At 42.7% G+C, this 14,341-nt stretch overlaps 1 protein-coding gene across 1 annotated transcript in view; it reads left to right on the top strand.

The window, feature by feature from the left end:
- Positions 1–14,341, top strand: part of SLC7A5 (solute carrier family 7 member 5) — a 60,744-nt gene that overhangs the window by 30,951 nt on the left and 15,452 nt on the right. The window contains exons 3-8 of the mRNA XM_077453358.1: positions 1,921–2,026; positions 3,244–3,288; positions 3,430–3,553; positions 7,148–7,251; positions 9,210–9,306; positions 11,318–11,467. Of these exons, the coding sequence (XP_077309484.1) occupies positions 1,921–2,026; positions 3,244–3,288; positions 3,430–3,553; positions 7,148–7,251; positions 9,210–9,306; positions 11,318–11,467 (626 nt within the window). The remainder of the gene's footprint in view (positions 1–1,920; positions 2,027–3,243; positions 3,289–3,429; positions 3,554–7,147; positions 7,252–9,209; positions 9,307–11,317; positions 11,468–14,341) is intronic.

Here is a 14,341-nt window from a genome sequence, read left to right as displayed (position 1 = left end):
TGCAAAAGGGGCCAGCCTAAAGTGATCGAGCAGGATTTCCTGACTAAAGATCCTTTTTAAAAATGAAACTTCAACTTCTCAAAACCTAAATGTAAAATAGCAATAGGCTGCACAAAAGTAAACTTGCCTTTTTTTTTTAAAGCTTACCTGATATTTGAATGTGTGTTTTTTTTTTTTTTTTTTGCTCCTTTTTACATAATGGGATTTGCATTTTGAATTTACAAGTCCTATTATATCCTTGGCAGCTGTTGGAGGGTGGAACTGATCATGTGACATTATTCATTACTAGGGAAAGCCGTTCGTCTGGAAGGTGATGGAGGTTTTTTTTTACCCAGTCACTGCCCCAGTCATCCAAGGACACTCTGTGTTATGGGAAGGATATATGCTGTTTTATAAAAAAAAACCTTGAAGATAGGTCTTGTATTCTTTGTAGCATTCTCAGAAGAATGCTAAACATTATTGGGTAAAACAATATAACATTTGGAATATCCTGCAGAAAAAAAATCAGAGTAAGGAAGTTTATAGTAGACCTCACTTTAGAAGTATAACTAAAGGCAATTTTTATTTTTTTTTGTTTTTGTTTTAAGAGTGATTAGAATGCTTGTCAGTTTTTATTGCTGTCTGTGCCATTGTTAAAGTGATATTAAATTTTTCTTTTATTTAATTTTTTTGTATAAAAATAACAAACATGATGTTCTTACCTGCTCAGTGGTTTTTGCACAGAGCAGCCCTGATCCTCTTCTTCTTCTTTCCCTTGCTAGTGCTCTTGGCCCCTCCCTCCTGCCCCCGGAGCAAGCAGCTTGCTCTGGGGGCACCTGAGCTAAACCGCCTCTGTGTCCATGGAGTTTAGCCCTGCCCCCTCTCTCCTCCATTGGCTCACTGTCTTTGACAGCAGCAGGAGCCAATGGCGTCAGCTGCTGTGTCTCAGCCAATCAGGAGGGAGAGTCCTGGACAGCCGAGGCTCTCATCTGAGCCCCATCTCCATCCAGCAATGGTGTATAAGTATGAGGGGGGCTGCTACTTACAGAAGGTGTGTGTGGGTTTTTTTTTTATCTTTTAATTCACATAATTCATTAAGATAATAAACTTTCTGCCTGTAGAACCACTTAAAGGAGATTCACCGTCCTTTGTCCTGTTTATTATTATCATTGAAAGTGAATATAAAAGGAAACCCTACATTTTGGGTTGTCCCCCAGAAAAGTATTAAAGGGGAAATCTACCAATTAAGGGACGGGGGTGGGGCACTAGTTCTGGTGACCTGGGGGGTCCCCAAGGAATTCCCTTAATTTGCATGGATTTCCTCTCACTTCCGGTTTGTCTGTGGTGCCGAAAGTAAAGGGAAATCTCAGAAATTTGGCTACAAATGGTGAAAAAAAAACTCTAGGGGTTTTAACTCTCCCTTACTCTATCCAAGCTGGAAACAGTTTTTTGCCTATGATTTTTATAGTTTAGGACAGGAAGCCTTGGACTTTGCCATTTTTTTTCAATTCTATGATCCTCTGTAATCAACCATTGTTAAAGTGGCTAGTGTTTAACATTTGTGTCTCTGCCCCTCCCACAATGGTGGGATTTCCTGCCGTAGTTTGTGTCTCTGCCCCTCCCACAATGGTGGGATTTCCTGCCGTAGTTTGTGTCTCTGCCCCTCCCACAATGGTGAGATTTCCTGCCGTAGTTTGTGTCTCTGCCCCTCCCACAATGGTGAGATTTCCTGCCGTAGTTTGTGTCTCTGCCCCTCCCACAATGGTGAGATTTCCTGCCGTAGTTTGTGTCTCTGCCCCTCCCACAATGGTGAGATTTCCTGCCGTAGTTTGTGTCTCTGCCCCTCCCACGATGAGGAAGATTGTGAGATTGAGTCACCTGTATGTAAGCTGCTAGTCTGCAAGACCATCAATTGTAATCAGATTCCTGTTCGCTCCGCAGGAGACATCACCAGTCTGAGTCTTGAACACTCCTTCGATAACACCAGTAAGGATGTCGGCAAATGGGTCTTGGCGTTATACAGCGGGCTGTTCGCATACGGCGGATGGTGAGTGCCCACTTACTGACACTATATTGCTGTTTTCCCCCGTCATGTGGTAGTGAATTGATGATATAAGAGCCGCTCTCGGCACTGTTATACACTAAATGGGGTTGGGTCCATGACTTCATGTTCTCATAATATGTCCTCAGTCTTTAGATTTTAATGTTGTGCATTAAACCCAGAAGACTGAGGACATCTTGTGGTTAAAAGTAGGGATGCGAGTAGTAGGGATGCACGGATCCGTGTCTTTGTACTAGTGAGTACCGATGCTTGTGGTCCAATACTCGTCAATACCAATTACCGATACCTTGACAGTGCGATTTGAGCCCATACAAAACGAATGGGCTCAATTTGCAATGCAGAGAATCGCATGTGATTTGAATAGGAATGCGGTGTGATTCCTGTCCAAATCGCACGCGGTTTCCCACACCACTCCTCTGTGAAGTTGCTATGACAAGCCTGGGATCACACAGAATCGGTGGGGAAACCGCATGTGATTCAGACAGGAATCGCACTGCATTCCTGTTCAAACCACTTGCAATTATTTGCACTGCGATTTGAGCGATTCATTTTGTATGGGCTCAAATCACACCGCAAAGATATTGGTTTTAGGTATCGGAGAATTTGCTTGAGTACTCTTGCAAATGCTTAGTATCAGCAGCGGTATCCGTGCAACCCTAGTTAAGAGATTACTGTGGGGGACAGCGCAGAAGATGAGGAGTATTGCATTCAGATCCGGCCTTTTTTTTTTGTGTGCACTTTCTATGGAACATTTAAAAAAAAATATTGTACAGGTGTCATAATGGACCCAGTAAAGCAACTTATTTGCATCTGGCTCCTCCCTCCTTCAGAACTGGAATATAAATGGCCGGACGGAGCCCTTGGTGCATTGATAAACATAGCGGTGTCGTAGAGGAGACTGAATTTCCCCTTTAGGTGTTAAAAGCAAAAGTATATTAACCCAAAGATTGGACTATTCTGGACTGTACATTAAATTTACAGCACTTTGCATTAGATGGATGTGTAACTTTTTTTTTTACCTGGAACAAAGTGCAACAATGAATAGATATATTTGATTTTTGAAGCTGAGTTTACTGATTGGCTGCTCTGGGTTCTGTTTTGTTGAATAGATGTGAGTTCTGATTGGCTGCGTTGGTTTGGGTTTTATTCTATTGAATAGAATCTTCTCTAACATTTTTCCTCCACTATGTTTGTGGCTGCAGGAATTACTTGAACTTCGTCACTGAAGAAATGATAGAACCTTACAAGTAAGTAAACTGCCAGCTTTCACTACCCTGACGTGGCACCCCATGTAGATTAACCCATTGATTGAGGGCTCTACTAATGTTGCATGATCCAGGAGATCCAATATTTATGTAAATGAATTGTATCACTTCCCTTGTCTGCAGAAACCTACCTCGTGCCATCATTATCTCTCTGCCCATCGTGACCTTGGTGTACGTCCTCACCAACCTGGCCTACTTCACCACGCTTACACCGGAGCAGATGCTGACCTCTGAGGCCGTGGCCGTGGTAAGTCATTGGGTTTTTTATTTTTTTTTATCCTTTGTTAATAAAGAGAACATATGTACAATCCGGGGAAATTACAGAACAAATATTTTAAGATTGACAATGTACTGCATAACAAACAGAAGAACAAAAGGTAGGATAGCCTTGCCCTCAAGAGCTTACAATCAAAAGGAACTACAGAAGAATAGGTCCAGTCCAGATGGTAAATGAATCCTGTCAGTGTACAGGATTGTATGGGGTAGACCGGCATATGAAGAGATTAGGAATGACTTGGATCAGTCTTGTAAGGGATGTTCAACTGAAGGAGCCAGCTAGACCACTGACAGCAGTAAAGAGTGAGAAGTTAGATGCCAGGTGTAACAATCCACACCAACCTGGCACCTCTGTGTTTGCCAAGTCTATTATATGCCACTTAAATTACACCTCCAAACCTCTCTACTAAGAGCTTCAGGGGCTGCGAAGACGAGGCTGACTATATACATACTCTAGAACTGTAGATATGTACAACAATTTAGGCCCGAGGTCTATACCTTTTATCAAGTTGCCATCCTTAAATCTGAACTCTAGGTAGACCCAGACGAAACCTATTAAGTCACTTCTGTAATTATGAACCCCTTCCTACCCAGCCTTGGCGTCCCTTTAAATGGGTCTTTACAGAAGGATTTCCTGATCACATTACTGCTGTGATTGGCTGTCGCAGTGGTCAGGTCACACGGTAGAGAGCCTGGCCCACCAGCTCCCGATCATGACTGAAGACCGAGAGATGTCCATAATGGCTCAGTCAATATACTGTTATGCCGCGTACACACGATCCAATTGTCTGGCGGGCTTAAGCCCCATACACACTATCAGTTTTTCTGCTGAGTTTTTCCTTCAGATTTACCAAAACCATATAATATGAGATCAAACCCTAGGAGTTTCAATGTGTATGCAATCAGGCAGGTCTTTCTACTACATGGTTTTGGTAAACCTGAAGGAAAAAATCAGCAGAAAATCTGATAGTGTGTATGGGGCTTTAGTCCGCCGGACCACAGTACGCCGGACAATTTGTTTGTGTGTGGGCTCCAGCGGACTTTTTTATCGTAAAAGTCCGGTGGACTTAGAAAGTAGTTTTGACTCAAAATTTGTCCACCGGACTTGGCTTTCAGCGGACAATCCGTTCGTCAGTGTGCTAGTCCGGCGGACTAAGAATGACGCATGCTCTGAAGCAAGTACGAGAAGGAAGCTATTGGCTACTGGCTTTTGAACTTCCTTTTTCAAGTCCCGTCGTACATGTTGTACGTCATCGCGCTAGAAATCGCCGAACTTTCGGAGTGTCCATCTGTGGCCAAGTCTGTTCGTTATAAAGTCCGGCAGATTGTTTGCCGGGCCAAGCCTGCTGGACAATTTGATCGTATGTACGCGGCATAAGTGTGCTCCCAGCATAGAAACATTGGATGTCAATGAATGCATATGTGTTACTTGGGTGACAAGAGCGTAATACATCATGTAACTTATTTTTTAAATGCAAACAAAATAAAATCGTGAAATCGAACCTAGTACCTTTTGCAATCCTTGCACATCAAAGCTCAGACTGGGAGACCGAGGCAGTATAAGAAACTAGTCAGTTTATGTGCAGACATGGAGCATGCTGATATGAGGAGAGAGCAGTTAAAGATGAGCTCATTGTGGTGGTACTCCTCTCCAATCACAGGTTGGGGGTGGGTCCAGTATGACCTGGGCTCAGAGGCCATGGGTTAAATGATGCTGGGCATCAGAATAAGGACCTCTCATGGCAGAAAAAAAGCACTGTGGAACTGAGGCTAAAAATGTAATCTCCAAATTATTTTGTTACTTTGTCTTTTGATGGGCTTTCCATTTTTACTTTGTTAGTCAGAGTTGTAATTTACCCCACAATTACGCACTGGGGGGGCTTGCAAACCCCCAGCTTGTGTCAAATCCTTCCTATGTATATTGTATTGTTATGGTAGTAAGTGGATACTCATAAACTGGAAAACGAAAAACCTTTTACCAGAATGGGGGAAAAAATATATAACTTATATGGAACTCTGAATTACATGGCAGTACTTTTAGAAATTACAGGGCCCTTGTCTTCATTTAACCCAAACTGTCCCTGATTTGACTAGTGATGAAGATGCTTAATAAATCCCTCACCTGTAGTACGTCTTGTGTTCCTTACCAGAAGTATATATATATATATATATATATATATATATATATATATATATATATATATATATATATATATATATATATATATATATATATATATTTATATTTATTATTATTATTATTATTATTATTATTATATATTTTCTCTGTACAAGCTAAGCACCTATTGTATTCCTACTTCTTGCTGTGATGATGTATTAATGAAAAGCCAGGGATAGGAACTGTTTAGGCCAATGAGGTGCATTTAACTCAATCAACAGGTGCCCATAGAAATCAATGGCTGCAAGTGGGTAGTTGCCTAAACGCATGTGTATGGACATACAACTCTGGATGTAGACTGTCTACGCCCAGGAACGCATGTCCATTTGCATGTTTTATGCAAGTACCAACCTATACAGCCAATGGTTTCTATGGGTGTCTATATGCAGCACCTTGTGATGGGGTAATACACCTGAATTTTATGAGCAAAAAAATCTGGTTGGCCGCAAGTCCATGAAAACCTATCCACAAACAGAGGGAAGAGCATCACCAGCTGGTGACGGTGGTCGTGCGGCCAACCAGAATTATTTTTGCTCATTGGAATCCATGATGGACGAGGCCAGCACCTGGGAGACTGATTTAGAACAATGTTCACACACATCTATGCCTGAATTTTATGTTGTATAACCCCAGGCGCCCATCTTCATGAAGTCTTATTGTGCCTGAAATTCCATAAAAAAATAAAGTTTTTCAAAATTGTCTTTTTTTTATTTTATTTATTTATTTATTTATTTTTAGCACAAAAATAAACACAGAGGTGATCAAATACCACAAAAAAGTTCTATTTGTGGGGGGGAAAAAAAGGCATCAATTTTGTTTTGGAGCCACGTCGCATGATCACGCAATTGTTAGTTAAAGCGATGCAGTGCCGAATTGCAAAAAGTGTTCTGGTCTTTGGCCAGCCAAATGCTCTGGGGCTGAAGTGGTTAATAATACATTTTTGTAATAAGAAGTGGGTACTCACAAAATACAACTAACAAAAGGCCATAAACACAGTGCATGGACATGCACAGAACATGGGGTACAGCTAACTTGTTTCGGGGGCGCACCCCCCTTACTCAAAACTAGTTTTTATGGCCTTTTGTCAGTTGAATTTTGTGAGTACCCACTTTTTATACAATAATGTCTTGTTAAATTATCTCTGGTAATGCACTAGGTGTGCACGCCTTCCATTTCAGTTTTTTCTTGTAGAAGTTGATCATTAGATTGACTTCTTTACACACAGTGCTTTTGGACGGTGCCAATAGCCACCAATTTGGCATGCGATTTAACATGTCAAATCACATGCCAACTCACACCGATGTGAACCTAGACTCCCTGAACTTGCTGCACATATTGTTTTGTAATACATCGTGTCTGATGCCTTCACTTTTTTTTTTCTTACAGGATTTTGGAAATTATCACTTAGGTGTTATGGCCTGGATCATCCCCGTCTTTGTGGGGCTCTCCTGTTTTGGATCCGTCAATGGGTCTCTCTTTACCTCTTCCAGGTAATATGATATGCCTATCCATGAAACCTTTTGTACTGGCATCTTTTTGGTGCCTAATATACTATACATGTACACCTCATATATATCTCAAGTGTGACCGGCTCTCAATGGAGCTGGTTCACACAGGCCTGTGGCGGGCTGCGGTCCGGATTGTAGAAGGGTACTATGCATATTTGAGTCCAGTTCAGGTGCGAATTCAGGCCAATATTCGGACCTAAACCAGGATGCACCGGACCCCATGCTAGGAACCGTGGCCGGAGATGTGTGAGCCCAGTTTTATATAAAATGAAACCTAATTGGTTGGTAAAATAAATTTTCTACTAATTTACTATATTGGTTAAGTGGACTTTTTATATTTTTGCCCCTTTCAAATTTCCACTTCCCCCCCCCCCCCCCCCCCATGTTCCAGAGCTGTCCCTGACTTCCTTAGTCTATCGCTTCAAGGAAGAATGACGTCTGTCATTCTGCCCATTTCCTGTAAGCCCAAACTGTCATTTACGTTCTCCTCCCTCCCCCCTCCCCCTATAGGGGGTGTGTCATCATATATGCTGGTGGTGGGGTAAAAATCCTGGAGTTCTGCTTTAAAAGAGAAATATGGCATTTGTCCCCCGCTGGCTCTGTATTGAGAACTGAGCAATCAAACACTGCTGATCGCTCAGTTCTCCCCTCCACTCTGGGCGAAGAGATGTGACGGTCAGTCACCGGCATTCTGCTCTCCCCTCCAGTGCTCACTGGAACGCTGGACTGTGGAGGGGCTGGCTCAGGCTCTCGGCGGTTTGCTGAGAGACGGAGTACAGGTGCTGGCCCAGGGTTCTATGTGGATCCTGACCATATGATCGGGATCTTTTCAGAGCCTGGACCGGTGTCCTATCATATACGGTCACCCATCGGATCGTGTCCGCTGTGTACTGCGCATGCGCAGTACACAGCACACACAGATTCCGAAAATACCCGAAGATGAACGGCGCCTGTGCCGTGCGTCCAGGTTCTATCCCCACCATCCAAGTGGACATAGAGTTGGAATATACCACCTCCACTCATGGCGCAGACACCGTTCATCTTTGGAGATTTTCCGAAGCTTCTTCTGCCCCGTACTGCGCATGCGCAGTACGGGGCGGACACTATATGATGGCAGGACACTATCTGCCAGAACACCGGCTCTGTGACGTCACGGGAGTGCAGACTGAAAATGGGTCACCGGAGTGCAGAATGAAGTGCACTCCTGTGATCCATAGAAGTCTAGCCAAAAAAGTTTTTTCTATACCTCTTTAAGCCCTTGTACACATGGTCGGATATTCCGATTGACAATGTCCGATAGGACCGTGTTGTCGGATAATCCGACCGTGTGTGGGCTCCATCGGACTGTTTCCGTCGGAGTATCCGACGGACCAAGTTTTCCAGCTGGGCTATAAAATTTTCCGACAACATGATCCGATCGGACTTTGATCCGATTGTGTGTAGAGAATTCCGATCGGACAAAGTGCCACGCATGCTCAGATCAAATTCCTAGACCAAAGCTATTGGCTACTAGCCTGAACGTAGACCCATCGTAACGAAATTACGTCATCACGTTCTGAACGATCAGATTTTCCGACAACTTTGTCCGACCGTATGTATGCAACAGTTTCGGACAAAATCCATCCGACAAAATCCGTCGGACAAAATCCAACGGATTTGGTTGTCGGAATGTCCGACTGTGTGTACAAGGGCTAATAGATTGGGGGAAGAACTTTCAGTACTTGTTATAAAAAAAAGGTATTGGTGCATCCCTAATATATCATCTCTATCTCCATTATATATACACATGTGCTTGCGCTTTAGGCTGCGCACACCTATGATCGAAACTAATTATGAATGAGATTTCACAGATTAGCAATAAAGAAATTGAGACAATTCTTCTTGATCAGGGTGCCAGATGTTTTTTTTTTTCTTGGTAAAATCCCGACTCTTCTCCACAGATTGTTCTTCGTGGGAGCCAGAGAAGGTCACCTACCATCTCTCCTGGCGATGATTCATCCACAACTGCTGACTCCTATGCCATCTCTCATCTTCACAGTGAGTTCAGTTTCCATGGATTTATAGTCTGGGTTGACGGAAGAGCTATTTTTATTGTAGTAGCGCTCAGGGAGGAACCAGGGCAGTCAAAATAGAAGCAGATTAATTGTCAGTTTACACCCCCTTCACACTGAATGCGACTTTGAAGTCGCACAAATTTAAAGCTGCAGGTCAGTGTGATTTAAAAAAAAAATTTTTTAGGTGCGACTTGCCTGACATTTGTGCGACTTCATGCACAGATGTCTATGCAGGACGCACCTGAAAGCACAAAAAAAGGCGCAGGAACCTTTTATTTTTTTTATTTTTTTCCGAATTGGTGCAGCACTGAAAAGTCAGAGTTGCACTGATTTGAACAATTCCATTGCTGACAATGGGGTGTGACTGTAATATCTCGGTTTACAAAGGTATCTAATGCAGGCAATGTGGATTTATGCTCTGCGCCTGGAGTTCAGCTTTAAGTGAACCTGATTGGGTGAACATGTTGCATTCCTTGAGAAAGAGAAAACAAGTTCACTTTAAGATTTAAAAAAAAAAAAAGGCCGTGGTCAGAGTGAGGACATCATGTGTCTGAGCACCAGACCGTCACCATGTGATATTACACGAATACTGGAAATCCCTGTGTTGCTTGGTGTAAGAAAGAACAAGTAAATAAACAGACCACTAAAAATATCTACTGTGTGTATATATAACTTTTTTTTAGTTTTGGAAGGAATGAGGTTAGATTCCCTGTCAAGTTTTTATTGTGGTTTCTTTCCCTTGAAAGATTCACCCTCTTATGCCGCGTACACACGGTCGGAGAATCCGTCGGAATGAGTCTTATCGGACCGTGTCATCAGATAATCCGACTGTGTGTGGTATGCATCGGACTGATTCTGTACGAATCTCCGTCGGACCCAATTTTCCAACATGTTGGAAATATTTCCCGACCAACTGGGCCGGTCGGACGTAATCCGATTATGTGTAGAGAATTTTGATCGGACCAAGTGCCAGGCATGCTCAGATGATCAAATTCCTACATCAAAGCTATTGGCTACTAGCCTGAATCTAGTCCCATCGTAACGAAATTACGTCATCACGTTCTGAGAGATCGGATTTTTCGATAACTTAAGGCCCGTACACACGGTCGGACTTTTTGACAACAAACATGCAAATTAACTGTTTTGGAGCAACATCCGACTGTGTGTACGCTCCATCGGACAAACTTTTTCTGTTTTCATCGGACTTTTGTTGGCTGTGCGAACGGACAAACTTTCTGGCAACAAAAGTCCGATGGAGCAAAGTCCGACCGTGTGTATGCAAAAGCATCGGACTTTTGTACAAGGTACAAACACGCATGCTCAGAACCAATGCAAAAGATCAGACTACAATACAGAAGTTGACCAAAGGTGGCGCTGGAGTCATTGAACGTCCTCTTTTGAAGTGGCGTCAGTACGTTGTGACGTCACTACGTTCGTGTTTGTTGTCAAAAAGTCCGATCGTGTGTATGCAATACAAACTTGTGGACCACGCCCTTTGTACAAAAGTCCACGGGAAAGTTTGTACAAAGTCCGATCGTGTGTATGGGGCTTTAGTCCGACCGTGTGTATGCAACAGTTTCGGACACAATCCGTCAGACTAAATCTGACGGACAAAATCCGACGGATTTGGTTGGCAGGATCTCCGACCGTGTGTACAGGGGCTTAGTCCTGGTGGAGCCAACATAAGGAGCCCATCATGCGCTAACAATGGGAATGCTGATAGGAGGAGAAAGCAGAGAGTCTGCTGCTTATCTTTTCACAGTCCAATCACAAGCTGGAGGAGGGACAGTTTACCTAATTGCAGCAGAGGAAGATCAGGTCTTCTGCCCTGCTCTGTTTGACAAAGCTGGGTAAATCTATGGACCGGGTGCACAGAAATACAAATCCTTTGGCATGTAAAACAGTTTAAAGTCACAATTTTTAAAGCTAAATAAAATGAAATAGTTTTTTATGACTTGCTAACATTGCGTGTCCTGGATGATTCTCCCCCGCAGTGCGCTATGACGCTCCTCTACGCCTTCTCAAACGACATTTTCTCCGTCATCAATTTCTTCAGCTTTTTCAATTGGCTTTGTGTGGCTCTGGCGATCATCGGCATGATGTGGCTCCGGTACAAGAAACCAGAACTGGAGAGACCAATCAAGGTAAGAAAGGGATGACTGACCACCCATAGAACATGATTGTAATAAAAGAGGACCTGTCATGAAAGTAAGAAGACTGTAGGAATCTGAGATTGAAGAGCCAAGTCACAAAGTTAATAGATACAAAATCATTCCAATGTAAGATCACATAGACTTTATAAAAGACCCAACAATGTTTTTTTTTAAGGGAGAGCACCCCAGTCATCAGGGCTATAAAAAGTGCAACAAAGGTATGAATAAATCGGTATAATTTCACATTGGACATATGTGAAATAATGTGTGTGTGTGTGTGTGTGTGTGTATATATATATATATATATATATATATATATATATATATACATACCCTGTTTCCCCCAAAACAAGACCTAGCGTGATTGTCGGTGATGGCTGCAATATAAGCCCTACCCTGTTTCCCAAAAAATAAGCCCTACAATGACTTTAACTAGGGCTTATTTGGGGGGTAGGGCTTATATTGCAGCCATCACCAACTATCGAGCTAGATCTTATTTTCGGGGGAAACAGGGTACATACATAGTGAATATAAAATGTCAGGTTTCTGTGATGTAAAAAAAATAAGACAGACAAATAATTGCAGAACTTTTTTTCCACCTTTTTAATGTGACCTATAAACTGTACAACTCAGTTGAACCACAAACTGAAATCTTTTAGGTGGAGGGAAGTAAAAATAAATACAAATATGGTTACATAAGTGTGCACACACTTAAACTAATGCTTTGTTGAAGCACCTTTTTAATTTTATTACAGCCCTCATTTTTTTGGGGGGTATGAGTCTATCAGCATGGCACATCTTGACTTGGCAATATTTGCCCACTCTTCTTTGCAAAAACACTCCAAATCTGTCGGATTGCAAGAGCATCTCCTGTGCACAGCCCTTTTCAGGTCACCCCACAGATTTTCAATCGGATTCAGGTCTGGGCTCGGGCTGGGCCATTCCAAAACTTTACTCTTTGATTTGGATGTATGCTTTGGGTCGTTGTCATGCTGAAAGATGAAGTTCCTCTTCAGGCTTCTGCTAGAAAGCTGAATATGAAGGATTTGTGTCAATATTGACTGGTATTTGGAACTGTTCATAATTCCCTCTAGCTTGACTAAGGCCCCTGTTTCAGCTGAAGAAAAATGGCCCCAAAGAAGCATGATGTGGCCACCACCATGCTTCACGGTGGGTATAGTTTTAATTTGGTGATGTGCAGTGTTTTTTTGTACCAAATATATCTTTTGGCATTATGGCCAAAAGTTCAACCTTGGTTTCATTAGACCAGAACACATTTTGCCACATGTTTTTGGGAGACTTCAGATGTGTTTTTGCAAAATTTAGCTGGACTTGGATGTTTTTTCTTTGTAAGAAAAGACTTCCGTCTTGCCACTCTACTCCATAGCCCAGACATATGAGAGATTGTTGCCACGTATACCACACAGCCAGTACTTGACAGATATTCCTGCAGCTCCTTCAATGTTGCTGTAGGCCTCTTGGCAGCCTCTCTGACCAGTATTCTTGTCTTTTCATAAATTTTGGAGGGATGTCCAGTTCTTGGTAATGTCACTGTTGTGTCATATTTTCTCCACTTGATGATGACTGTCCTCACTGTGTTCCATGGTATATCTAATGCCTTTGGAAATTCTTTTGTACCCTTCTCCTGACTGATACCATTTAAAAATGAGATCCCTCTGATACGTTGGATGCTCTCTGCGGACCATGGCATTGCTGTAGGATGCGTCTACAAAAATGTCAGGAAAGACCTACTAGAACAGCTGAATTTTTATTTGGGGTTAATCAGAGGCACTTTAAATGATGGCAGGTGTGTACTGAGTCCTATTTAACATTAGTTTGAATGTGCCTAAGGCTGGGTTCACACCGCTGCGGGTGGGAGACCCGGATGTGATTCGCACCGCACTGCAGTGCAAATCACATCCGATCTGTCTGTGCGATGCGAGTTCAGCCATACAGATAGTATGGCTGAATTCGCATCGCACCCGCCGCAAACTCGCACAGGACCCTTTTTTTGGTCCGCAGCAGAATCGGATCGCATGGGTGTTCACACCATGCGATCCAATTCCTGTCCGAGTTTGCAGATCACACTGTGATATGCGGACTGGTCTGGGGGTGTCATTAAGATTTCATTGACACTCCCAGCAGTCCGCATAGGGCAGTGTGAACTGCCGGCGGGAGGCATGCGATGCGGGAAAACGCAGCGGATTTGCGGCGTTCCCGCATCGCTATGGTGTGAACCTAGCCTAATTCTGAACACAGTTACATCCCCAGTTATAAGAAAGTGTGCACACTTATGCAACCACATTGTTTTAGTTTTTTTACACCCCCCTCCCCTCCCCCAAAGATCTGTTTGTTTTTCAATCGAATTGTACAGTTTATAGGTCACATTAAAGGTGGAAAAAGTTCTGAAATTATTTGTGTGTGTGTGTATATATGTGTGTATGTATATGTGTATATATATATATATATATATATATATATATATATATATATATATAATTCTCCTCCTCCCTTTTTTTATTTTTTTATTATATCCTGTGTGTATCTGTATCTCTATGAAAAGGACTTTGATTTTATGTTGGGTACACAAATTCTATTATGTGGCCACAAGTTCTTCTATAGAGCCTGACAGGAGATGCTGGAACTGGCAGTTCTCCATGGCAAGAGGGAGTTGTAACAAGACAGATAACCATCTGGAGCTCTCAGATGCTTGCGTTTACCACTTGATCAGTGGTCTGAAAGATGTAGAGATGTAGGAACCGGGTCGTTTGATCCACCAACCATCACACTGAACACGTGCCTTTATAATGGGAGATCAGCCACAGGAGTCGAGGCATCATCATTATTAGGCTTCCCGTCTGGCTT

Source organism: Lithobates pipiens, unplaced genomic scaffold (assembly GCF_037356315.1).
Source record: "Lithobates pipiens isolate NorthernLeopardFrog02 unplaced genomic scaffold, aLitPip1_a1.2 Scaffold_10, whole genome shotgun sequence".
In the NCBI taxonomy this organism is placed as follows: Eukaryota; Metazoa; Chordata; class Amphibia; order Anura; family Ranidae; genus Lithobates; species Lithobates pipiens.
Note: the sequence above shows the minus strand (reverse complement) of the source record. Positions and strands in the feature narration are given on the sequence as shown.